Below are 26,696 nucleotides of genomic sequence, written 5' to 3' on the forward strand. Positions count from 1 at the left end.
TGCGCTCTACCTCGGGAGCTCTGGGAGCAGAGGACACGCTCTCCCTTTTGTCTCGCTGAAGATAATCATATCCCAGCTTCAGCAGACAGGCGTGTGTAGCGAAGTAGCAGAGCTCTTACGGCTGCAGGAAGGGCAGTTTCTTTGTCTCTGCCTCTGCTCCCAGCCCTGCCTTTTTCCTTCCCACTCTGTCTTTCTCATTCACTGCATTTGAAATATTAGAGCCTGAAAAATGCATGCCCTCAAGAGCTGAGAGATTCCCAGCTGGGACACTGGGAGCAGTGAGGGTTTTTTTTATTTTTTTTTTTTTTTTTCCCCCTTCTTTTTTTGGTTCAGACACATTTTCTGCCTTGCCTGGTCTGATTTTTTGCCTGCTTTGGGGCTGGGCTGGAACGGGAAAGTGCCGCTGTGGGAAAGCAAGGGGGACAGTTAGGGGAGGCTCGGGGGCCCTGTCCCTCCCCGCAGGAGCGGACTCGCAGCCCGTGCCTCTCGCAGCAGCAGCAGATTATTTCCACTCTGGGGTGGAGAGGGGAGACCCGTGAGGATTCCTCCCTGAAGGAACAAACTTTTGGGGTCTCGAGGTGAGAGATGCTTTCTGACCCTCCGCCGGCCAGGAGGAGGAAGGAAGGGCTCCCCAGCCCCATTTTCGCAGGCAGGGCGGGGAGATTTGGGGAATGGGGGGTGGGGGGGGGGCGATGGGGTTGGGGGGAGGAAGAAGAGGGAGCGCATTCCTCCGCGATCCGTTTTACAGAGCCTTTTCACTGGGCTTTCTCGTCGCCTCCCCGGTCGCCCGCCCTGAGCCCGGCCTCACGGCCCTGCCTGCTCCCGGCACCCCGTACGAGCACCCTCGGGCTGGGCCGTCTGCCTCGTCACAGGCGGCCGTCCCAGGGGGAACCCGCATGGCACCGTGGCTCCTTGGGGGTCTGCGTTGTGCCAGGGTCCGTACCCCTTTTCCTTTGCCCCCCAGTGCCTGGAGCCTCTCGGACCCGGGACGGCTGTAAGGACTGCAATAAAGCTGCTCCGGAGACCGCTGTGGGCTGACCCCCAGCTTCCCTCTGGGCTCTGCCCCTCGGCTCTGCTCACGCTGGCCCCGGGCAGGGCCCACAGGACCCCTCTGCCATGTCACCTACCCCTGGGGGGAAGCAGGGCTCGTGCCTTTTTTTCCCAGGAAGGGGCCTTGTTCCTCAGGACGGGCTTGCTCAGGACAGAAGGTCTCTGGGGGCTGAGGACCTGCCCTGGTGGGGTTCAGGGCCAAACCCTGGATCTGGCCCCTGCCCGGCTGTGGCCATCTCACAGGCTCAGTTGGTGGCCCCAGCCCCAGAGAGCTGGCCGTGCTGTGCTTGCCCCAAGGTGTGTCCACAGCCAGAGGTGTGAGGGGTCTCCGTGCTGCCTCCATTGGCCCACTTTGACCTCCCCCCCCCCCCCCCCCCCGAGGTTTTGGACCCCATATCATCCCCCTCCCCATGGCCTCTCATGCTCAGCTGCCTGTCCCAGCTCAGGGGCTCTCCTACACCCCTCCAGCATGCCCAGCCCTCCACCTTCTCCTCTGTCCCTTCACCCTCCGTGAAAACCAGGCTTAGCTTAGTGCTCCATGTCTTCATGCTCTAGTCCCAGCTCACAGTCTTCCATCTCGCTGCAGCCCACAAGGACCCTTTTGCCTACCTCGGCACAGGTTTGCGTGTCCCTCTGACGGGTTTGCCAGCAGACCGCTCCCCTCAGCCAGCTAGAATTACCAGCTACCTGGGAGGTTGTTTTCCAGCAACTGACCTCCATGCCATGGCCTGTCTGGAGTACGATGCAGTAAAACAGAGCTGTGGGACCTGGGAAGAGGGTCCATAGATAGAATAGGATCTGCTCTTTCTTGAAGTTCTGGTCTCCTCTTGCTTCATAGCCCAATCTCCTGTTGCTCCTCTGAACCAAGGCACTACGCCGAGGTCAGGATTGTAACCCACCACCACGGGCCGGCCCAGGACAGATGCCACTCTTCATTTCTCCATCAGGAGGGCAGGAAAATAGATGCAAGGGCAGAACCATGACTCTTGGAGATCTCCTCTTGGTTTCCAGCTCTTGGGAAAGAAAGATTTGGCAATGCCGTGGTAGGGAATGACAGTGTGAACATGTTGGCTGCGTGTACAAGGAGCCAAATCAGTGTGACTGTGTGACCCCACTGTATTAACTCCGGGGAGGGGCCGCCTGGGGTGATCAATCACTTTAAAAATGTGAAAGCCCTTAAGAACGCTTGTGTCTCTCTCTTTTTCTTTCCTCTGTCTTTGCTTCTAGAAAGGGAACGGCAGGACGGCACCTTGGCACTTAGGGGCTGCTGCCAAAAACCATCCTCCACCAAGGCAGCAGGGACCCTCCAGCTGGAAGAAGCTTTCGGGGCAGCCGGGGGAATTGAGGAATCCGTGCCATCATGGGGGTATTATGGCTGGCCAGGTTCATGCTGGGATGTACAGCAGTTATGTACGTGGAACAAGCCCAGGGTCAATATGAAGGGGACTTGCAGACAGACAGATTTGCAGGCTACGAGGAAAGACAGCCAGCAAACAGAGTGAGAAGAAGAGGCCAAGACACTTTACGAGGGTACGTTTAATGTTCTTTTCTATTTTACAAAGCAGAACTTGGTTTATTAGCATAGCACATAGAGACATGCTTACAGAATTGCCTTTTCTATCCTTTCCTTGAGCTCGGGACGGAGTCTGCTCTGCAGGCCTACGGTAGGAGGAAAGCTCATGCCCCAGGGGACAACCAAGCAGACTCCCATGCAAGCAGAGAGCTGTGCACTGAGCTCCGCTGCTTTGTTCAGTGGATCGCAGCACCTTAGGGCTCACCTGCCGGGACTGTGAAGAGCCATCCATACCCTGCCCTTTGTGGGAGGGATGCTGGGCATTTACCAGGAGGGATGGCTGTGGCTGGGCTTTCCACCATCGCTAGTGGGGATGCTGTCAACTCAGGTTTTGACCCTAGAGTTGCCTTTGGCTCTCTGCAACCTGTCAATGCTCTGGGCTGTATTGAGAAGTTTTTGCCTCTGATGGCTGCTTTTACACGATGATGGTTGCTAACGGGAAGGCGTCACATTAAGTCCCCTGTTGTGCAGCGTGGTTGTGGCTTGTGGGCTCGTCTGTGGACAAATCGGTGCGAGAGCTGGACCCGTGAGCGTTTTCCACCTGAGGAGGGAGACAGGGCTCAGCTAGAAAATCCTGAAGTTTGTGCTGGAGCTCAGCTGTATTTGCATGCTCTCAAGATGGTTCCTGGCCCCGGCATTGATTCTGGGTTATTTTAAGTCTGCCTGGCTGTAGTTCTTGGAAAGTGTTCCTGTGTCAGTGGGCAGAATCAGAGCAGAACGTGATACACGCGCGAAGCCTGGGCCGTGCCAGAGTCCTCCGGCACTTGCTGGGGAATGCTTCTTGAATGGGATGGAGTGCCGTGCTTTCAGCCCAGACAGTCAAATGTGCCGTGTTTGGGCTGGAGCTGGAACACAGAGCCTGGCCGTCGAGCTGCCAGGGGCAGGGCCGTGGGGCTGGCGGCATCTGCTCTTGGAATTCAAACGTGCACGGCCACTCCCTCCTGCTACAGCGGATTTGGAAAAGATGGACAGCAACTGTCCTGGGGTTTGGTCTTCTCAAAACTAGCTACCAGAAGCAGCCATTAGCTCACTCGCAGGGTAGGGACACCCTGTGCCTCCCCCAATATGACCCATAAGTACTTTTGCCGTGCTCCTCTCTTTGAGTCCATCATCCCTCAGATAAAACATCCCAAGTCCTTATGACTAACGGGGGTGAAGACCATTTCTTGAAAGGGATGGGATGAGAGTCTTCCAGATCCAGAGACTCTTATTCAGCCTGGCTGCCCGGGGCTATATGTGATTAATTACTGTGCTCATAATGGGGATAGAAAGGATTGGAAGGAGTTGATGCGTGCGTGGATAAGCCTGTCTCACGCAGCCCTATGAAGAGAAGGGAAGAGCAGAGCACGGAATGACGAGTATTTCCATTTCCCCTGGGACCTGGGAGAAGGTCACTGGTGTCCAGTGGTCTTATAGCACTCAGTGATTTAGGTGACCAGATCCTGTTTTAAAAAATGATTTACAGCTTAAATCCTTTTGACTTTTGGTGAGTCTGAAGGGTCCAAATCCCAAGCGCATTTTAAAAATGAAGCCCAGATGCCCGAGTTAGAAATTACTTTTGAAAACCCTTCTCTAAAGCCTCAGACATGGACCAACATTTAGTAAAGTAATACCAAATTATTGGTTGTGCAAGTTCCTAAAGGCCACACAGTAAGTCTGAGGCAGAATTAGAATCAGGTCTGAAGCGTCTGGCTCCCAGTCCTCTGCAGGGAGCTGAGGACCACACTGCTACCTCCTTCATTTTCTCTTCTGCTTTCCTCATGCCCTCTGAAGCAATTGCTGTAGGAAAAGAAAAAAACCCACTGGGATAAGTGCAAGGTCTGTTTAAGGAAGTCTGTGCAACTGTAATTTAAGACAACTGAAGAACCATTGTTTCTTGGCCCTTGGGAGAACAGCCTTGGTTCACAGAGGGAATCATGGTGGGCAACACAGGGGAAGCTGGCAAAATTCAGAGTGGCTGGAGCTTCCACCCCAGGCGCTTCCCATGCTCTGTGTCGAGTGACCCTGACAGTCTCCTAGGTTTTGTGTCCAAATCTCTCCTTCAGCATTTCCAGCCCGTCAGCAATCTCTCTCTTTAAAAACTCTCTTTTACAAGCAGATAAAAACCACTTGAGATGAGCAATCTATTGAAGAGTGATGTTTTAAATAATGTTCTGCTGGGCTTGGAAAGCAGCTACAGATGTCACCAGCTGCAATGCTGTAGATGGGTCTGGCAGCCAGCGAAAGCCATCTCCTGCAGAGCCACAGACCCAGTAATTTTTGGTGTAGATTCCCCAGACAGCGCTAGTCCCTCATCCTTTATGCTCTGCCTTGAAACAATTCTGGAGAGTTGAGGTTGTGGATCAACATCTTCCCTGAGCTGGGTTTTGCTGCCTTAAGGTATCAGGATTCTTTGCTGCTGTGAAATTTGAGTTTGATACACTTCTTTGGGAAAATCGGACAAGTCATAATTTAAGGTTTGGTTTGCTCATAGACTAGCACTGCAGTAGCAAAAGAAATGAATGAACAGTGAGTTTTCTTGGTGCAACCTTAAATGTAAAGGAAGTTAGGGTTGTCTTTTTAAATTTGGGGTTATTTTACGATGTAAGCATGCAGGTGGCTTATCTTGACTATTGCAATTTGTGGAATCATCTATTCTATAATGCCAGACCTCTAAACACACATCTGAACCTCTAAACATGTTTATCTGTGGTGTACATTTTAATAGTTTGACACCATTTCAAATATTTGCTTTGGCGTTTGCTTTCACAGACCCATAACTTTCTTTTCAGAGAGATACACTAATTTCCATTCAACTTTCATCTGAAATATTTTTGTTTCTGAGACTTTTTTTTGGTTCTGTGGCTTGCATGAAAGGAATTTAAATAGAACTGGAATTAAAACACAGCAAAGCTTAGCTACATTGCATGGGCCTGAACTGGCAGCTTCCCTGGTGAGCCCTGGGCCACCACCCCCAGCCACCGTCCTGAACACTCTGATTTCTGTGGGAATGTTCAAAAGGGTGTCTGTCCTTCTGGATGGAAGGAAGCAGACAAACAGATTGTGAGGATTCACTGGTTAGATCTAATGATGATGCAGTGTAGAGTCCTAACTTCTGTTTCCTGTTCTCCTTTGTGGAAACCTTCTGCTCAGGGCTTCTGGACCGTCTGTAGCCCTGTCTTATTTGTTCCTTGAAATAATTTGTTTTCCCAACACAAGTTAGTAAGTGTTTTCCTTTCATACACTATGCTTGAGACCTTCTATCCTGCCAGATCTCAAAACCTTTTACCACATTAACGTGCCATTTGCAGATCATTTTGTCCAGGGCGGAAATGCTCCCAAAGTGGAATACGATGGACAGATACATCAAACGAATGAAAGGGCAGCCACGTATCTTGACAAGCTAGATCTGGCTTTTGCTCTACCATTTATTCTTGTGTGTGCCTCCTTTTCTCTTGGGTGGGTGGAACCACAGATTTCCCTCCATCTCTAAATTGTGTTATATCACAATTTGGACAAGAAAATAGAATCACACCGGAACTGCACAGAGAAGTGTGACCCAGATGTCTTTATACAGAAATTTTTACCAACTCTGGAAGAATCAAATACCCAAACATATTCAGTGCTGCTTCCTTCATTTTCTCTTAAATCTCTTCTACTCCTACACATAGCACAAATAACTTCCTGTGGGTTTCCCAGGAAAGTCTTGAGTAAGCCCAAGTAGCACAGGATGTCTGCTCTTTTGGTGGAAAGTTACTTTGTGTGAAGTCTTAGTCAATTAGTACTAATAGAAACACACAGAATTATTTGATATCATAGAGCTCGTGGTGAGAAACTGCTCTCTAGTAACTCCAACGTGACCAACACAAGCTCTCCTTGCTGATGTCTGGGGTGAACTGGCTCTGCACGAGGACAGTTGTAGATGTCTTATTGGTAAAAGAGGCTTCAGCAATGCAGGAGGAAAGATTGTATATGTTTCTTCTGGAAACATATTTATTTGGAGCTCTGTTCTCCTTTAATAGAGGGAAAAGTATGAGATAAATGCAAAATAAACAAGCCTGTTATTCACCAATGCTCTTACAAATAACAATTAATAAAGTAATGTGGAGCAATAAATCACAGCTAAAGCCATGATTTAATCTGTCCTTAAACTCATTAAAGTAGAGACAATTTAAAATGACCGTCTCCTGAAAGGAACAGCACTGACAAATCCATTTATGAGGCAGGATTTGAATGGGATTATTAGTTTAATGAACTATTGAACAGTTTCCAAGAGCAAGAATGTGTTTAACAAAGGGGAAAGAAAAGATGATTAGTCTGCAGCCAGCTGAGCTGTTTGCTGGCAGTATGATTTCCTGTAAGTTCATGGCTGCCTGTTTTTTCAAGTAAGAATAAAGGCTCAGCTATAGCCTGACTTTAAATACAACTAATTATGTCAAGCCCATTAATTTTGAAATGGCCACTGCAATTGAGAAGATGGATGAAGAGGGGATGTTTGGGGAGGCGTTTGTCATTCCTCTTCCATTGCTCTGGCTTACACAAAAAGACAGAGAGGTGTCTCAATTCGTCGTGGGGAATGGGGAATATAAGGAGTTTCCAAGCTGCTCTCCTGTAGATTTTTGACACCTTCTTAGTTTCCAACTTGACACCGGAGAATGGAGAGGGAAAGGCACATTGCAACTGCAAAACACCAGCAGAGGAGGAGCTGCTGGGACGTAGATGAGCTCTCCATCCACCACCCTAAACTTGGAACCTCAGATGTAGTGGAGAGGGAAAGCCACGGGCTGTGATTCTGGGCCACATGGCACCAATTTAAACTGGAGCTGACACTGGGATGATGTTTAATGTCAAGGGGAGCTTGGACATAGCAGAGATGAGCTTCACCACTTTCGCAGTTCACTCCGAGATGTGCACAGAGAGCAGATGATTTCCATCAGCATTTTAATCCGACTCCATCCCTGATGTTGCAGTTCCACAAGCATCTTGGTACAGGAATTACCAAAGGTTTTTTTTGACCAGCAGCAATTGTAATTTTCTTCACTCTCACTTTAGGTTTATCGGAAACATGTGCCTTTAAAAAGAGCTGATGCCCAGAACGCAACCAGCACTGTCAGATGTTTCATGATTCAGGCCCTGATTCTGCCTCTGCCAAGTTCAAGCATAACGTTTTAGTTGACTTCATTGAAAGGAATAAGCCCTAAGTGGGAGTCAGCAAATCTTTTCTGCAGTGTTACCATCTCTGCTGCTACTGTAAATCTAGTGAGAGGTATTGATTTCCTCAAAGTCCCAGAGTGGAGTCCTTTAAATGCAGAAGCTCAGCTTTTGTTCCTTATAAAAAATTGATTTCTTGACCTCAAAGTTGTAGAAAACTCCCTTGAAAGTGAAATCCTGTTTAGAGTAACAAGCAAGGTGCTACTAAGAGGCAGTGGAAGCTAAAATGTCCCCTTTCTTAACTCAATACTGTAGTTTAGGCAACCAGACTCTGTCCTACTGATTGTGTGGGTTTGTGAAAAAGACCCTGTTTTTGTGAAAAAGACCCTGTTTGTGAAAAAGACCCTGTAACTATGGTGATTTAAATACTTAAAAAAGCAAATTTGTGGGGTATGTCACTAACTACACCAACTGAAACTACATGCACGGTAGCCAAAGAGTAACAACAGGACTCCAGTACTTATTAAAAATTGCTGTCTGAAATGGACTGTGCTGCTTGTGGTTGCCCACGTGTCATTGGAGTTGAACTAGATGATCGTTGGGGGTCCCTTCCAACTGAAATATTCTATTCTATTCTAAATACTGGGTTCCTTACAAGATGGTGAAAGGCATGTTCATGGATGCGTAGAGGACTCTGCATCTTCAAGGAGGTAGCTTCGGGGCATCTCCACTTAGAAATGATGAGGAGGAACATGGCAGGGAAGAGCATGGTCAAACTCTAGCAAAGCTTTCTTGCCTTCTCCCACCACATTCCTGGCCTGGGCAGGATGTGGGTCTCCGTGCTCCAAGGCTTGCTAAAGCCAAGTTTAGGGTGAGCGTACATCACTTCAGTAAAGGTGCAACTGGAGCTTCTGTCACTGGGATCCAGTCACCTCTTGAGCACATCTCGGATGCTTCCAGGTCTACATACTCCACATGTGTAAGCCTTGATATTTATTCATAAAGCCAGAGATTAAATACTACAAACAACAGAAGGAACAAAATTAAGGCAGTAGCTGGAAACTTCTGACTTAAGACTCTTGTTCCTAAATTTTCCTTGTGTCTTGATTTATATTGTGAAATGGTTGATCTTGGACTTCTGGCCTAGGCTGGTTTCTCTTGTTATTGGCAGGAAACATGAAGGCAAGTATTGGCATGGCACAACATTATCTGGCGTAGAAGTTAATAGGTTATATGGGTTTTGTTTGGAAGTTTTAAGAACTGGATTTGAAGTTTTGATTTATTTCAGAATTTAAGGGGAAAAAAAAAAGATGGAAGAGTTGGTAATGCTACTTTCCAAATGAAAGTGTTAAGCAGTTCCTGGAAATCGGTTGCAGTCTTTTTCAAAGGAAAGTCTTCTCTATGGTTCCTTGCTGATATATAGGATTTAACCTTAAATGTGCACGAATAAGGCAAGATTTTCCCTGCCATCGCTCATACAAAATGTGTGAAGATCTGAATAAAGGGGAAAAAATAGTATTGTTGACAAAGAAAAGGTGTATAACAAAAGATTTAATAGACTATAGACCTCCTTTGCTAAAAAAAAAAAATAAATATTGTGAACATTATTGGGCTTGAACTTGGCATTAACCTAAGTAGATGGAATCCAAAACCTATACAGTCTTTGTAAGACTTTCCTTGCATTTTGCTTCATTCCTTTTATGAAACTGAATAATAATCATGCATCTTTTAAAAATTATTTCCATCTCTGTCTCCCCCCCCCCCCCCTAATTTTCAGCTAAAATGCAGGTGTCTACCCTGGAGTCAGCTTTGCATGGCTCGGGTCTCCTAAACTTGGGCAGCACTTTGTGGTAAGCGTAGAGATTTATTTTGGTGTGAGCGAGTCACCTTGGCGGCAGCCAGGCACCTTCTCAGCTTGGCTTTCTCTCTATGTACGTGTGTCTGGCGTGGACGTGGGCAGGGGTCCTGGGAGACCCCCGAGTGCAGGGAGGATTTTTGAGCCAGGGCTGCAGTTTTGTACCGGGATCCAGAGGTCCCTGATGGGACTTCCCTTCGTTGTAGTCTCTTGCTCCATCACCTTACTGAGGACCTTGCTGATAGCTGCGTCTCAGCAGGAGAAGGAAAGGGGGCTGAGATACAGAGATCTGTAATCTTTCAAGACTGCGTCTCTGTATTTGAGGTGGCCTCTCCCCAGGGCACCCAAAGCTGCCCTCTGCTATGAATTATGGTAGGAAATTCAGCCCTGGGCACAGAGACAGGAGAAGTACCATCAAACATTGAAAAGGCCCATTTAATGCTGTTTCAATTTTGATCCAAAGACAATTTAATATGTATTAGAAGTAGAAATGTAATAACCGTCTGGAAAAAATAAACTAATTTTTCCCCATTTTCTAATAATATAAAAATGAAAACAGTAAACACCTGAGTAACTTTATTCGAAACTACATAATCACTCAGTTAAAAGACATGTATTTTGATAGCATACATTTTCCTGGTTAATTAAAGGAAGTGCTAAATTAGGTGTCAAGGCTATCTTTAGTTTCAGATCATCCATTCTCTAGGAAAAAATAACTAAAACATAAACACAGAGATTAATATAACTACTTAAATTAAGGCTTCCTTTCTGTTAACTAAAATAACCAAGAAAAAGTAGTTTCTGTTCACTTAAATCAATCTTTCTTGTCTAGAGCCCCTCCTTGGTTCTGGGAGGAGGAGCAGTCAGTGATCACTCTTCCACCTCTTCCCAGACCTCCCCGTTCCCTTAAGGAGAGCCGCACTGGAGGACCTACAGCTGAATTCAGGTGCTTGAAAGAGTGGCTGGAAAGCTGCCTGGCAGAGAAGGACCTGGGGTGTTGGTTGACAGCCGCCTGAATATGAGCCAGCAGTGTGCCCAGGCGGCCAAGAAAGCCCATGGCATCCTGGCTTGTATCAGCAATAGCGTGGCCAGCAGGACTAGGGCAGTGACCGTGCCCCTGCACTCGGCACTGGCGAGGCCGCACCTCAAATGCTGTGTTCAGTGTTGGGCCCCTCACCACAAGAGAGACATTGAGGGGCTGGAGCGTGTCCAGAGAAGGGCAACGGAGCTGGGGAAGGGTCTGGAGCACAAGGCTGATGGGGAGCGGCTGAGGGACCTGGGGTTGTTCAGCCTGGAGAAAAGGAGGCTGAGGGGAGACCTCATCGCTCTCTACAACTGCCTGAAAGGAGGGTGTAGAGAGGTGGGGTCGGTCTCTTCTCCCAGGTAACAAGTGATAGGATGAGAGGAAATGGCCTCAAGTTGAGCCAGGGGAGGTTTAGACTGGATATTAGGAAATTTTTCTTCACTGAAAGGGTTATCAAGCATTGGAACAGGCTGCCCAGGGAAGGGGTTGAGTCGCCATCCCTGGAAGTACTTAAAGGATGTTTGGATGAGGTGCTTAGGGACATGGTGTAGTGGTGGGCTTGGTAGGGTTAGGTTTATGGTTAGACTCGATGATCTTAAAGGTCTTTTCCAACCTATACGATTCTGTGATTCTGTGAAAGGCTCGGCTTTCTTTCAGCTTCTTATGTCAAGGTCTTCTGAGTCCCAGCTACTCAGTCTGGGCTCAAGCAGAGACCGAGCCAGCACAGATGAGAGAGATGCTCAGTAATGCTACGCAGGAGGGAGCTGTGCACCAGTTCTCACCACCTTTATCCCTGGGGATGGAGGTAGGGGTGCTCCAGGGGCCAGGGAAAGTAAAGGGTCTCCAGCAGGAACGTGAGAGACACCGTAAGTCTGGGGCTTTGGTGAGATCAGACAAAAATGTTTCTGCTGCCACAGATGTATTACTGAGTCGAGCGTTACAGGTATTGCTGAGAGTCTTAGGAAAGCGATCCGTAGCTCAGCTCAGCAAACAACTTCAGGATGTGCTGAATTCGGAATACTTTTGTGCTTGCAATATTCCCCAGCAAAAGAGCTGTTAGCAGTTTTAAGGTGTGTGACTTCTACTGGTGGTAACAGAAAGTTAGCATCTCTGCACCTTTAAAACCGGATTCTTAGAACCAAAAATAATTGAAATCACAGGGATTTGAACTGCTTCCTAAAAGCTAAACAGATGCTGGGCTGCTTTGCAGAGCAGGAGGATGATGTTTCAGGTGGGAGGAATTAAGCACCTCCTTTGCAGGACTGAGTCAATACCCTCCCATTAAACGGGGGTTGCCTGGACAGGAGCAGCTGGCTTCTCCAGTGGTTTGCTCTGCGTTCTCATTTGCAAATTACTTATCAAACTGTATCCATCGCATGAACACATACAGGCCTGGGGAAGTATGCACTGAACATAGACTCGTAAAACTGATAAATCACTGAAATAAATATTTGCAGTACATTTGAGGGATGTGGTAAGTCCAGAAGTAGGAGCACACAGATATGCTCCCCTTTAGGCCAAGGATCCAAAAGTCAGCATTGTTTCAAATCTGTTCTCATGCCGTGACACCATCCCAAGTCCCTCTGGGTGGGGAGACGCAAGACCAAAAACCACTAACGCATTTGGCAGTAATTATTGTCCCTCTGGTGATCACCACTGAGGCCAAGGGTGACTGATGCCTGCAATGGTTTTCCCCGGTTATTGTAAGAGATGATTCCTGGGGCGCAGCAAAGAATCAGGCTAAGATCAAAACCAAAAGGAATCTTGAGTTATAGGAAAAATTTCTAGCTCTGATGGAGAGGTAGGATCACCGTCCCTGGAAAAGCCACACGCTTAAGTCATATAAGACTAGAGAATGTAGTGGTGATATTGATACAAATTCATCTTACTTGACTCTTTGCACAGGCATGAATTTCATTATAAGAATATAGGCTGCGGGAGGGCAAATAATCCGAAAAGGAACTTCCGTGTCTCATCCCTAAAATAGCTCTTCTGTGGATAGCAGACAGCCCTCCTTTTTGCGGTATCAAATCAGAAATCCTCACTAGCCTGGAATTAGCTAGATTGTCACTGAGTTGGCGAATTTACAGCAAAGAGTAACTCTGAATGGTTTGGGGAAATCTAGGGCAGTATTTGGGTTGATGGCCATTCCTAAAGCTGAACAGCAGAATTGCATTGCGAATTGGCCAAATCTATTGCTGGATGATTTGATTTCCCCATAAATATTTCTAAGCTGAAACTTGAGTGTCCTCACTTGAGGACAGAAAAAACCTGAAAATAAGGGACAGGGAAGGTAGCGACTATAAGCATGCCAAAGGGTTTCCATTCATCCCATGTAAGTTGTCAGAATTGCTGCACCCCAAAACTGGATGTGTGTGCAGAGCAGAAGAGAGATTTTCATGTCTCAAGATACCCAGAGAATACAAAGAGAGAAGAACAGAAGAAAAATTGAGATTGGGCAAGCTTAATAGAATCCTAAAATTAGGAGATTGTGCTCAAGCAGAAGAGGGGGAAATAGCTCCCCTGGACCTGCTGGCCATGCTTCTCCTGATCTAGCCCAGGATGTGGTCTGCTGCTGTTGTGGATTTCTCCTGTGATGAATCTGTCCCACCCATTTTGAGGACCCGTAGCATGGATGAAGTCTCTTATCTCTAGACCATTAGGTTTGCGGCTGGACAGTTAACCTGTGGTGCTTCTCATCCTGAAATCACCAGGTGTCGATCCCGTGTGCCGGGGGAAAAGTGGCTGCTCACCCTTTCATAAAACACTGGGCTCCAGCCCTACTACTAGCCTGCACGGCTGTACCTTGGCAGGGCAGGAGGGTGGTTTTTACCGAGTGTTTTGTTTGAAACACTGAGAGAAAAAGGAATTTGTGCTTGGTCACTTGCCTGACTTACATCTGGGACCTGGTAAAAGTACAAGCCATACTTTTATGAACAAAGTCTTAGTTTACAAAAAAATGAAGCAGTATGAATTTCTGAGAGCACCTACTCTCTAACCTTGACTTGTTCTCATCATCCTAAAGAGAGCAGAGATGACCTGCAAGAGATGTAAAGCGTTGGCATCTCTGCCCTTAAAAAGGACTCAAACCGGTCCAGAGAACCATTGCTCAGTGCAGCAGATCCTGGCTGGACCCTCTTACCTCAGACTCCTTTTCCCGTTGAACTTTCCATATCTTGGAAAGTAGTGCTCAGGAGACGGTGACAGCACTGAGGACCTATTTTTACCCAGCAGGAAGAAGCTTAGTTTATATCAAGGAGAGAAATAAAGAATGACTGTGATAAATAAGGAAAAGGGCCTCCATGCTCAGGCAGCAGATACCCAGCCCAAACTTTTCCAGGCAGACACAAAGGAAGCGATGAGCTGGATGAAGCGTTTGCTGGGCCACTGAGCACGCACCAAAGCAGACTAGTTGCAGGGTCACAGCTCAAGGAATCTCAGTCACTGGACAAAGGTCTCCACTTGGTGAGAAGAGCAGGAAATTGGGCCAAAGTAATGAACTCTAGCGAATTCTTCCTGAATTAATATGTTGAATCCCCCTGGGTGAGGCCAGTAAGAAGGAGAACATGTGAGCAGCCAGGGAGCAATCCCTGTGCAGACCAGAGCATCTCTGAGAATTACCCCAGCCCTGGCAAGCCACCAATTTTCATTCGCTTCTGTCTTCCTCTAATTTAAGGAATGGAAATACCACTTCTGAAGGCCAGTGACAACTGAGGTACACTGATTACTCATGACAGGGGAGACAAATCCTGGGCTGCTGTTCCTGCTGTCTGGAAAGCACATACGACACGTAGCCAAGGGTTCATTAGCTCTGGGTCCTGCTGGATGGCAGAAGTGCTCTTTGCAGGACCCTGCAGTTTGTAATAACTGCAGTTATTGCAAATCAGCCCTTTAGTGACCGTGCAGAGCTTTCTGAAGAAGGTTTGGAGAGTTCATTCTAGCTGGGTATTCTTTCTCCCGTGGCTGGAGGAGTGGACAAAGACCTGCGTGCATGCCCGTGTATTGAGGACATAGCTGTGGGTGAGCAAGAAGCTCAGGGTGACTTGGCTTAGTTTTTGGCTAGCATCCGAGTCTGCAAAGCATTCTCAGCCCGGACTTCACACGCTGTGCTGTCTGCCCTCTCCTACCTTTAACAATGCGTACAATTCTGCTGGGGTCACACTAGGCATCTGACAATAATTGGCAGGACCAAGTCCTTTTCGGCTGCTTGCTCAGCTAGTAGGCAACAATTCAGTGCTCTAGGCTGTCTTTCCCAGGCTGCTAACAGGAACAGGCTGCTGCAGCAACAGCCAGATGCCGCTTGTGTTCTGTCCCCACGGGCGGGCTGGCACCCCGAGCCTGTGGGCAGTCTTGTGGTATGGACTGTCTCCCAGTCCTTGCTCATGGCTCCGACTCCATTGTGGATTTGGGAGAAAGGCTCCTCTTGCTAACAGCCATGCATTTTCACATCACATGGCCACAGCTCTGCTCTGCTCCAGAGGTTTTTTCTTGGCATCTCCCAATTCTCAGATGGAGCCACTGCCAGCAGGCAGCATTTGGTGCCATCAATTGAAATTCATGCTTACTTTGTCCCTGCTTATCTCTATAATCCTATTGTTTATTTAAAGCGGACAAAGAAGTTGCTGTGGCCAGCATTGCTTCTCCCTCTGTACTTTCTTAGCACCACTCTTTTGGCCATATTCACTTTCATTAAAACAGTTCTCTTCAGCAGTTGAGCTCTTTCGGCCTTTTCCTGGGCTGCACAGAAGGTGATAAGGGAAGATCTGCCTCATATTGGCAGGTCTATTTTTGCATCAGCTGAACCATGGGGGTGGACCGGCAGCGCAGTCCTTTGCCAGAAAGCTCTGCTAGAAAGGACTGGCAGAAACATGTCAGCTCTTATCTCCATGGCTCTAGCACCCAAAGGAAAAGTCATGCCGGCATGAGCACCGTCTCAGCAGTGCAACTGTGTCTCTCCAGGACTGCATCATGTCTGGATAAGACCCCTTGCTACTGCTGGCTAGCGAGGAGGCAAAGCTGAGAGCGAGCAGGGTAAAAAAACCTCTTGGTTTTTAATTTAGGACTGATAGTTACGAAGTTTCTTGATAGTTCTGAAACGTCTGTGGGTTTTGATTATCGGTAATAATCACAATGTTGTGGGCAAGTTTATTGAATTGAAATGGTTTCTCCCCTAACCTTGACCTTCCCATTCTTAGGAGCTCTTCAGCACAAACTATGGTTGCAGTTTTCTGTTTAACAACTAAATGACATGCCTTTTATCCACACCTTCTTGCTGATGAGAACATGGGTTTCCAGCTTGTATTTCCCAGGATAGAGATAACTGCTATTAATTTTAAAAAGCAATTTTGTCACAACTGTGCTGAAGATGTTGGTTTTTTCTTACAAAACAGCCTTCTCCTTATTGAGTTATGCTTTGGAATCTGGTTTCATTCTCCCTCTAGGTCATTTCTGTGACACCATTAATTTCAACCCATTCAAAATGGATTCTTCCCATGTTTTGTTTTGAAACTCTCCTAATTTTTAGCATACGCTTATAAAGGTTCAGTTTTGGAGGAACAATTGTGACCTTGTAGTTTAGCCTACTGTGTAACAGGGTGCCCAGGACCTCTCCCAGGATCCCCGCACAGAGCTTGATGAAATCCTTGGCTGGCTGTCTTTTAGAAAGAGGTACTTGCCACCATAGTTAAAAATACCCACTGCATTATCTACTTCGTTCAGCTTCCACTTTCCTCTGTCTTAGTCTATGGGATTGATGCCAGATACCTCTTCCTTCACTGATTTTGACAAAATCCCTCTTAGACTTTTGCCTGATAAAATGGCTGTATAATATTCTTTAATCTTCAATGAGGCTGGAAGTAGCCTGAGGCGAGGGTGTGAAGATCATTAGTGTACTGAGGTTAACGGCTACCTTCCTTGCATAGCTGTTCACATCCATGTGTTGAAAAGGGGGGACCAGCAAACAGATTCAGGTGGAAGTCAAACTGCAATATTTGGTGCCTGGCTGTGAGTTGTCTGGGCTGCCTACGCATCGCATGGAGAGTCCTATATCAAAAAAAGATCATCCATCCATCCATCCTGCACGCTGGGAATCTGAGGGCTGAAACTTAGGCTTTACAGGACCTCCATCTGCTCAGAGTGAACTTATCTTCCCAGTTAATGCCAACCACAGACATATGTCTAGTTCTAACTGGAGATTTACACTTGAATATCAGTGGCGTTACTAGTTAGCTTTGTGTTTTATCCAACCTAATGCAACCAAGGACTGCAACCCAAGATGTTCCCCCATCTGCAGGGAACCTTAACCCATACCAGCAGAAACAGCTCTGTGTTCAAGGTCTCCTTTTAACTTCTAAGCACAGGAGAAGCAACAGATGCCCAGGCTTTTGGAAAACGTAGGCGCTTTTAAAATCAAGATACAGATTTACTCTCCACCTCCAACCACAGCACCGAATTATTTTAGCAGAGCCCTCGACTCTATGTTTGCAGGGCTGGTGAAGGAGGCTCCACAGAGCACTGGGCAAATGTAGCACATACAGAAAAACAGTTGCCCCAGCTTCGACACAGGTCATTGCGGCTCTGGGAAAATGAGAACCGGGAAGCAGAGCAGCACCCTTAGTTGCACAGAAAGTCATTCAACATGGTCTGTGCTGCTCAGGGAGCTTCTAGTCACCATGAAGAGTAGAAGCTAAGGTTGCTTTTACATGGGAACATCATTGCTCAGTCGAAGGTACCTTAGAGTTTGCTCTCAGTCCAGCTCGGTGTTTTTGTCATTAATGCAAACACCGCCCAGTTCCTTCTTCCATGGGAAAGCATTCTGCCTCTTCCGCTTTGGAAAGGTACACCTGCAGCGTATCTGCTGCACATCTGCTGCGTGTCTGCTGCACATCTGCTGTACGTGCCTGCACATGTGCTGCACTTCTGCCGCGTCCCTCTTCTGTGCCTGCTGTGCCTCTGCCGTGAGTTTGCTGGATGCGCTCTGCGCGTCTTCAGTGTGACTGCTGTACATACGCTGTGTTCCTGTTAGATCTGCTGTTGTCCTGGTTTCAGCTGAGATAGAGTTAATTTTCTTCATAGTGGCTGGTATGGGGCTATGTTTTGGATTTGTGCTGAAGACAGTGTTGATAATACAGAGATGTTTCAGTTGTTGCTGCACTGGTCAAGGACTTTTCAGCTCCCCATGCTCTGCCAGGTGCAGAAGAAGCTGGGAGGGGACACAGCCAGGACAGTTGATCCAAACTGACCAAAGGGCTATTCCATACCATATGACGTCATGCTCAGTATATAAAGCTGGGGAAGAAGAAGGAAGGGGGGACATTTGGAGTGATGGCGTTTGTCTTCCCAAGTAACCGTTCTGCGTGATGGAGCCCTGCTTTCCTGGAGATGGCTGAACACCTGCCTGACCCTGGGAAGTAGTGAATTAATTCCTTGCTTTGCTTTGCTTGCGTGCGCGGCTTTTGCTTTACCTATTAAACTGTCTTTATCTCAACCCTCAAGTTTTCTTACTTTTGCTCTTCTGATTCTCTCCCCCATCCCACCGAGGGGGAGTGAGCGAGCGGCTGCGTGGTGCTCAGTTGCCGGCTGGGGCTAAACCACGACAGCTGTGCATCCTCTGGACGTCTGCTGCATATCTGCTGTGCGTCTGCTTCACGTTTGCTGTGTGTTTTCTGCGTGCATGTTGTATGTATGCTTCATTTTTGCTGTCTCTTCTTCTGTGTATCTCCCTGCATCTACTGCAATCATGCTGAAGGTGGAAGACTCATGTATGCCCGGGTAACTAATTCAGGGTGTTCTGGGATCCACTGGCCTCTCCCAGCCAGAAAAGGAATCCGCTGCCCTAAAGCACTACAAGTTCTTGCCAAAATCTAGACTGGAATCTGGTAGATGGGCCTTACCGAGTGCTGCTGAGACCGGCTGTCGTGCCCAGGCTGCACAGCCATCCCAGCACCCTCCGCCTTCCCGCTCCTGGCTCACTGCAGGACCTTGAGAACGGCAACCAGAGGAAGAAAATCTTCAAAAAATCCCCACCACTCAGGTAAAATTTCCAGGCAGAAGCAAAGGCGAGTTCAGGAAAACAGACTAATGGCGCAGCTACTATAACAGAGACCTCAGGTTTTGAGGAAGGACAAGCAGGACAACTTCTGCAGTAAGCACTGTGTGACACGGGAGGGAAGTGGAAACATCCATGGTTAAAGCAGTTTCTATACAGCCACAGGCCCTGGTTGGGATGCTGTTTTAAAGGAATGAAGGGAAGCTGAGACAGTACCTGCCTTACGCATGTTCCTTGCTGGTGGCAGAATAACAGGGAAATAAAAAGAGACTGTTCCCTGGAAAATGAAATTAATTTGCTGATCTAGCTGAAGATCAGGGATGAATCAACACATTTTCAGAATTAAAAAATAACCCAAACAAATCAACCAATGTTTTTGGAGATTTTAAATTCAGATGCTGTTGCTCCCATCTGCCAAATCCATACATTTGCTCCCATGCACCATATAGCTATAGCTATTTCTACAGGTAGCCGTGATATGCTGATAGTTGTGGAGGTGTACGCCACAATGAAAGGAATTACAGTGAACATAGAATTACAGAATCACAGCATGGTTGAGGTTGGAAGGGACCTCTGGAGGTCATCTGCTCCAACCACCTTGCTCAAGCAGGGCCACCTAGACCTGGTTGCCCAGGACCATGTCCAGACAGCTTTTCAATATCTCCAAGGATGGAGACTCCACAGCCTCTCTGGGCAACCTGTTCCAGTGCTCAGTCACCCGCACAGTGAAAAAGTGTTTCCTGATGCTCAGGTGAAACCTCCTGTGTTTCAGAAACATCCCAAACTGCATAGCAGAAAATGCCAAATCTGATTCATTCACATAATCCCATCCTGTCTGTGCAATGATGATGATAGTTACATCACCAGCCCCAGGCAATCTGCTGAAGTGGTTGATGTAAAACTTAATTAGTAAAAATTAGAATGAGGATATAGAAATTTTGGACAATAGATCCTGACAGACTAATCTGATATTTTCTTCCTCTTATCAAAGAGAAAATTAAAGGGTGATGTAACAACCTACATAGGTCTACTGGGTGAAGAGACTTTGTTAACAAATGGGTTTCAGTCCAGCGAGCAAAGATATAACAAGATCCAATGGCTGCAAGTAGAAGCTAGATAGACTCAGACCCCCAAATAAAGCATAGAATTTTAACAGTGGGGATTAGTACTCACTAGAAAACCTCCAAAGTGTATGCTCTCTCGCTGGTGATTTTAGTTCAAATTCTCATGCTTTTCTAAAAGATGTGATCCCTCAGCAAACCTCCAAGAAGAGGTTGGAGGGTTGCTGGCCGGGGTCCAGGCAAAGTCTAAACTCTCTGTCTACGCTTACCTCTCTACTGCCTTCCCCCATCCGTCTGATCCTGTGTTAGAGCCCCGGCGTCTCTGCAAGGGCCTGCGTTCTCATGACTCCACTCTTGACAATGTCATGAGAGTATGAACATGACATAGGTTTGTGGTTTTCATGGGTTTTTTGGGCTATTTTTCTTGGGAAGTCTGTTAGTTCATGAATGGATGTGTAGCATGGCACAACATGGTGTAAATGCCATGCTGAGGTATATGCTCGGGCTGGGTTTCCTGCCGTCTTTGCTACGTGACATTGATTAAACCATCCAACAAACAAATGAAGACAAAGAAAACCATGAGTAGCCTGTCTGATGGACAAGTTGGAGCGTGCAGGAATTTGTTAACTGCAGATTCAGAAAGGAAGAGCAGGACTTTGTCCACCTTATGCATAAACAGCACTGCTAAGCTACGTTCACAAGGGACAGATGTCCTCCTCCTGTTCAGGTTGTCAAGACGTTCACTTGCCTGTGGTCTCTGGGGTTGTCTGGTGTCTAGGTCTCTGTCTCCTCACATGGAAATGCAGGTCTCCAACTGGCTGTGTCTAACTTTGTGGGTATGGCCCCATGCCCTGGCTTCATGTCAGGGTAGACCTGGCTGTGCCACAGTTCCTCACTCCTCCATATGATCCTAAGAGGGTCACTGTAAGATCAGAGCCCCAAAGCATTCTGCACAGGGAGCTCAGAAGTCAGTTATCAAAATAATGTACGGTGGCTCCTTTTGATGGGAATTAAACATGGCTTGTTCAAGCCCACAGTGAGGGGATGGAGTTTGGCAGAGAACTGTCACACAAGAGGTTATTCGACTGCTCTCCTACAGTGCTGATATATGCTGAAGTTATCCAGTGGCACTGCACAGAAACAGAGGGAAAAAATTGTTTTTAATTTTCAGACCCAATGTCTGTGGCTCGAGGTTCCACTCCTACTGCTGCCCCGGCTGGAAAACGCTGCCTGGAGGGAACCAGTGCATTGTCCGTGAGTATCCATTTTCCTGTTATGGGCACCAAGGGAACTAACTGCCGTGTGGGAAGGAATGCATATCTCGCACTTCAGCAGATGACAGAATGTTTCATAATCCACTGGGACAGAAGCAGCGATTGCTGGGAGTTCTCATCTCTGCTAGTCTTGATTAAAGCAGGGTGGTTGCAACTGGTCCCGTTTAGAGCATGGCCTTTTATCTTCTGCCAAACTGCCACTGTGTTCCTTGTTGCTTGACAGTTTGTGTGCCTGCTTTAGAAGATTAGCCTCAAAGGAAAGCTATTGGTGACTCCTGAGAAAGTTATCTGAGAGCTGCGTGCTTAGATGAAATAATTTAGTTAAGTTGCTAGAACAACAGCTAGATGCTGACATTGCAAACATGACGTCATGAGACGGTGTCTACAAGCAGGAATTTGCATCTTCCTTGAGTGGCCATCCAAAGCAGGATGCTGATTTAGATAAATCACACCTGTTTTGGCAGGTAGCTTTCCTATTTGGAGTAGAGCATTATTGTACTCTCAAGTGCTGATATACACCTATAAAATCCATGAAGGGGCTGATGTTTTGCATTTCTGTAGGTTAAAGGCATGAGCTATAGGGAGATGAAGGAGCCTGCCCTTTGGAGGACGCTCCCATGGGAAGTGAAAGTCAGCTCAGGAGTAAATAAATGAGATTCTCAGTGGAGACAATAGGAGTAATTGTACCTGCATTTGGTCATGCTTCATACTGAAACACAGTAAATACGTGATGTCCCGGAGATATTAACCATAACCTGGACATACAAAATAGCAGACAGCACTATGGGATGCTTGTGTCTCCCAGTATTTTAGCTTTCTGAATAAATCTTCTGCATTAGAGCACGCTCGGAATTGTATGTGAATGCCCTTTCCCAAAACTTCCTAAAAATAATTGACAGTGGGAGGTTTCAAGTTGAGGAGAACAATAAGCTCCTCCAGTGGGATCTCTCACATAATACAGGTCACATATTGCAGAAGTAATTCCACCTTCAGAATCTAAAACGCAGCCATCTTAGAGAGAAACACCTCGTGTTTCCTGACACAGAGCTGTCTGGGACCTCAGATGTACAAAACTGAGCCCAGAGCTGCAAATATTCTCCTCTCAAAGGAAATGGTGTCTGTTCTATTATAAGCGATGGGGCCAGTTGATGTGTCCTTGCACACAGTGAGTAACCCGTGCCAGAGTGTGGCATTTTACTCACTAAGAAGGGCATTGAAGAGGCCTAGAGAGATGTAAATGCGTCCGACTTCACCCCGGGTGATGGTAAGATATGGGGTTCTGTGCCTTCTCCTTTCCCCACGAGAAGAGACAGGGAAACTCACAAAATCCTCCTCGCCGTCCCGTGGACAGCGGATGCCCCACCAAGGGTACAAGGCTTGAGTTTAATGCTGTCTGCAGCGAAGGGTTAAGGAACTCACAGCCAAATAGCTGCTCAGTGGCATGCGGGGTTAGCGACATTCAGGGTTCTCTGCTGACTTTTCTCATAACTGTAAAACATGCCATCTGGGCTGGAGGTCCTCAGGGGACTGTGTGTTGTAATTGTATTTATAAAACACACAGAGATGAGATACTTTCATGGGGCTCTAATAAAATCTGTGCTTACACAGGTGGAAGAATACTGCCAGCTATGCTCTTAGCTCCCATGGCACAGGAAGGGGAAGAGATTAGCAGGGGTCCCTGCAAGAAAGGATTGGGATTGATATGAAGGCATCCTGCTGATGCGTCTCTGGCTGACTCAGGCTCGGGCCCTCATTCAACAGGAGATGCATCTCAGTAACAGCCCCTTTCCTCGATGCCAGACCATGGACTGCAAAATGGTTCATGGAAACACAAAAATTTTAAGGAAAAGAATAACCTGGCTCAGTGTGAACGTCACTTGTCTCTGCTAAGAAACATTTTTTAGCAGGCAAAAGTAGTGAAATGTGCCTTCCCCATCCTCTGCTGCTGAAAAAGCAATGTGGTAGCAGGACCAGCCACGGTCTGTGATAAAAGGAAGATGTCTCCAGGAACTCCCTGTGAACAAGTGGGTCCTTCCCACTGTTGCACTGCCCATGCCAGGGTCCTCAAGTGGTGCTCCAGCTTCCTCCCCAGGTTATTATTCTTAAAAGAGATGAATTCACACCCTTTCGGCAGCCAAAAACACATCTGCGATCAAGTTCACAGACTAGCACATTGTGCTAATCCCTGTGTCCTTCTCTTCCTCCAGCGATTTGCAGGAATTCTTGTGGTGATGGATTTTGTTCACGGCCAAACATGTGTACGTGCTCCAATGGACAGCTTTCTCCCAACTGTGGCTCAGCTGGAGGTAAGAGAACATTGCTGGTGATTCTCCTCCCTCCGGAGCAGTTATGTGCTCTCCTAAAAATTTCCCAGTCACAATGAAAGGAAATCTCTGAAATATTTTGTGTTTTGGCAGTCAGGTTCTAATCTGAATTGGGCAGTAGACATGAAATCTTTCATTTCTTGCGGCACTTTTACTAAGGGTCCTCACTGCCCTGATACCTGGAGAAAACTGGCAACCTGCTTGCAATTTCTGCTGCTTTGGTATGAGAAATCCTACAGGATGCAGCTCAGAAACCACATCTCACAGCAGCATATAGCGACATTGCTGCCAAAGAGTCCATCCACCCCTGGCTGTTCTTTGAAGTGGAATTAAATCTGTCACTGCTTTTGTTAACCAAATAAATATTTTTTTCCAGTGGAAAAATTATTAAGTTTTTCTTAGGCTGTGATTTGGATGTCAGGGAGAATTGCCCAGCATTTTCAGCAAACTGCAGTGACACGATGAAGTTGGGCACTGGCAGAGCTGGGAACGCAGAAACTGCATTGCCACTTTTTCTGCTTTGTTCTCCCATCTCAGACCTTCAGGGCAAAAATCTGAAAAGCTCTGGGAAGAGGCCTGGATGGCTGAGGTTTCTGAAAAACAGACTATGGAGGACTCAGCAGCGTGACAGTGACATATCCAGAAAGCAATTCCCGTATCCCTGCGGTAATCCCTGCAGGATGTATTCAAGACCAGATCCTGCTTGCAACCACTCTGTTACCCTGCAGCACATGGCTCTGCACAGAAAACACTCCTCGTGCTTGACTCTAAATCCTGATAGCTAATGGTCTTGTGTAATTTCTGGAAGGGAATTATTACTCCTCTGTGCCCCCTTTTCCACTGGGTTGTATTGCTGGAAAGGACCTGGGAGTTATGGTAGACACCAGGCTGGATATGAGTCGGTAGTCACGTAACAGAAGTCGATGGCCACAAGTTGCCGCTTGGGATGTTCAAGCTTGGGATCTACAGGCATGAAGACAATTTTCTGACCCTGGAGGGTGGTGCAGCGCCGGGACAGGTAACCAGGGCTGTGGGGGATCGCCCTCCTTGGGGGGGTTTGAAGACGTAGCTAGACAAAGTCATAGCCAGCCTGATCTCTGGGGAGGCTGGATGGAGATGTCCAGCAAGCCCTTCCACCCACGCTCCTCTAAGCCAGCACAGAGACCCACCTGGGTCAGCGCAGGCTACGCACGAGCCAACAGGTCTGCCCGAAAGGGCTTGAGTTGTTTCTCAAGTGAGACCAGTGTGTGAATGGGGGCTGGCCTGCACTCCAGATCTCCAAATGTGGGCAATGATAGTGGGTGACCGTTTGCACCTGGCTATATAAGCAGTCCACCCATACGCGATGGCACTACTCAAACACACCAGCCAAAACAAAATCCTGCAAGCAAAGAAACAGAGCTGTGGCACAGTATTGTTTTAAGAAGGCTGATTTTGCTAGCGGCCTATGTAAAAATGCAGAAATTAATGGGATTTTATAGAGTCTTTTCAGTCTCAGATGGCCATTGCTAGAGACAACCCAGAAATTTATTTTCCATTATTGCCCATCTGTAGGCAAGCTATTGTTAATGAAGTGACTTGCAGGCATCTGATTGAAGGCCAGAGAATTAGCCCCCCCAAACCTCAAAACCACATTCAGGGTGTGACTCAAAGAAGGAAATTCCCAGAATCCGATTCCAAAGTGCCACGTTGTGCTACAGCCCTGCAGATGTCCCCAGCCAGTGCTCAGCACCAGAGCCTCTGCGTGCACTGCTCCGCGGACCTTCCCCGTGCTTTGCTGAGAGGAAGGTGCTGGAGACACAAAAGTTTCTGGAGTGAGGGTCCATATGTTAGCAATCACGGAGGAATGCAAGGAATGCTGTAAGCAGTATATACATTTGGGCACAGACCTGGCATTCCCCTGAGCCTGGGGTGGATTTCAGCATGCGCTCGAGGGGGGTGGGTTCCTCTGCAGGGGCTTCATCAAATCTGGCATTCATTGTGGGGCTGTTTGGATCTGCATTTATCATGAATGCTTCAGGGAGGTAAAGCAGACAAATTGTGCATTCCAGAGGCCATAAAAGCCACTCTGCCTCTCTCTGTCATAACAAAAAGCTTGGTTTCCTACTTCGGGGAGTAAAGATATTTTAGGAGTAATTTGCAAGTGACTGTTTAGATAGTAGTAGTCAGTAAGCAGACAGAAAACCTGCCTGCAAACTCCACTACTGATGGCTGGCAGAACAGCTGCAGCCACTGATCCTTTAAAATAAATTGTAGAACTAATCCAATCCAATCCAATCATGGGAAAAGTTAACTAGGGCGAGCTGTCATTCTCTTTTTCCTAGAACTTTGGTCTCCGCTACCCTGGAAAATCCTGACAAAGCGTAACAGGCCTTTAAATTCTTGGTTGAAAGATGTTCTTCTGCACTCCAGATCTGCAGGGGATTCTAACAGTGCCAGCCTTGGAGATAAGTCAGACGGTGATGGAACCTCAGGGCTTTTGGGATCATGGCAGAAATAAGAAATGGGACCTGCTCTGTGCAGGTCCAGGAACAGTCTTTGCCAATTAGTTGGAAAGTTTCTGGATGAGCATCAGGGCTCTTCTTATGTCCAAACCCTGGACTCCCCAAATTTCTCAGCTTCACTAAACCTTACCCCTTGCATTGAATGCGAGGCTCAGGATGCTGTGTAGGGAAGAGCTCTGACAGACGGACAGCTCTGACAGACAGACACTTCCTAGCTACCTCTGTCTGTGGGCAGCCCTCCCAGATTTGCTGTATGTAATTGCTTTCCCAGGGCTGATTAATTGTAGTGAGGGGTGTAGGGTAAGCATGTGCTGGAAACAGTGCCTTTTCCCAGAGAGACTGGTCTCATGTCTGACAATCTGGGCAATGCTTTGAAGCCTCAAGCTTAGTTTCCTTAATGATTAAGCTTTCATCTAAATTTGGCCTGATCTCTGGCCATAGAGCAATAGGAAGAATAGTAGACATCATGACTAATTCAAACCGCAGCAGTAATGCATGGATTAAATACACAGCACATGTGCCGAGCGTTTTGAATGCAAAGCTCTGGGACTTCCCATTCCACTCCTCCTTCCTTTCAGGCTTCCTATGAACAAGGTGTCAACCATAAAATTATCTCTATTGGACACTTCTGAGTCCTACTACCTTTTGGACAGACATTTGACTTGCACTGGCCCCAACTCTTCCCTGCTTGGAACTGATGTTGCATGCACAGAGAAGACACAAGCCCCAGCTGAGCATCCGCTCTCATGTGCACTCTCCAGCCCCACCTTCTTCAAGCTGCCAAGTCACGGCCCCTTCTCTCCCTGGCAGACGTGAACTGTGGTGTACATGCTGAAAAACAGTTTTCGCATAAC

General features: G+C 47.3%; 1 protein-coding gene across 2 annotated transcripts in view; it reads left to right on the plus strand.

Moving 5' to 3' along the window:
* The window catches only part of LOC142420550 (fibrillin-2-like), a 118,882-nt gene that overhangs the window by 697 nt on the left and 91,489 nt on the right, over nt 1-26,696 (plus strand). The window contains exons 1-4 of one of the 2 annotated variants that reach the window (XM_075524608.1): nt 364-578; nt 2,278-2,580; nt 20,912-20,994; nt 23,222-23,320. In XM_075524608.1, the coding sequence (XP_075380723.1) occupies nt 2,411-2,580; nt 20,912-20,994; nt 23,222-23,320 (352 nt within the window). In that variant the 5' untranslated portion in view covers nt 364-578; nt 2,278-2,410. Of the gene's footprint in view, nt 1-363; nt 579-2,277; nt 2,581-20,911; nt 20,995-23,221; nt 23,321-26,696 lie in introns of those variants that run through there. The other variant, XM_075524607.1, reaches the window with a different exon arrangement.

The sequence above is a fragment of the Mycteria americana genome, chromosome 24 (assembly GCF_035582795.1).
Source record: "Mycteria americana isolate JAX WOST 10 ecotype Jacksonville Zoo and Gardens chromosome 24, USCA_MyAme_1.0, whole genome shotgun sequence".
NCBI classification, from domain to species: Eukaryota; Metazoa; Chordata; class Aves; order Ciconiiformes; family Ciconiidae; genus Mycteria; species Mycteria americana.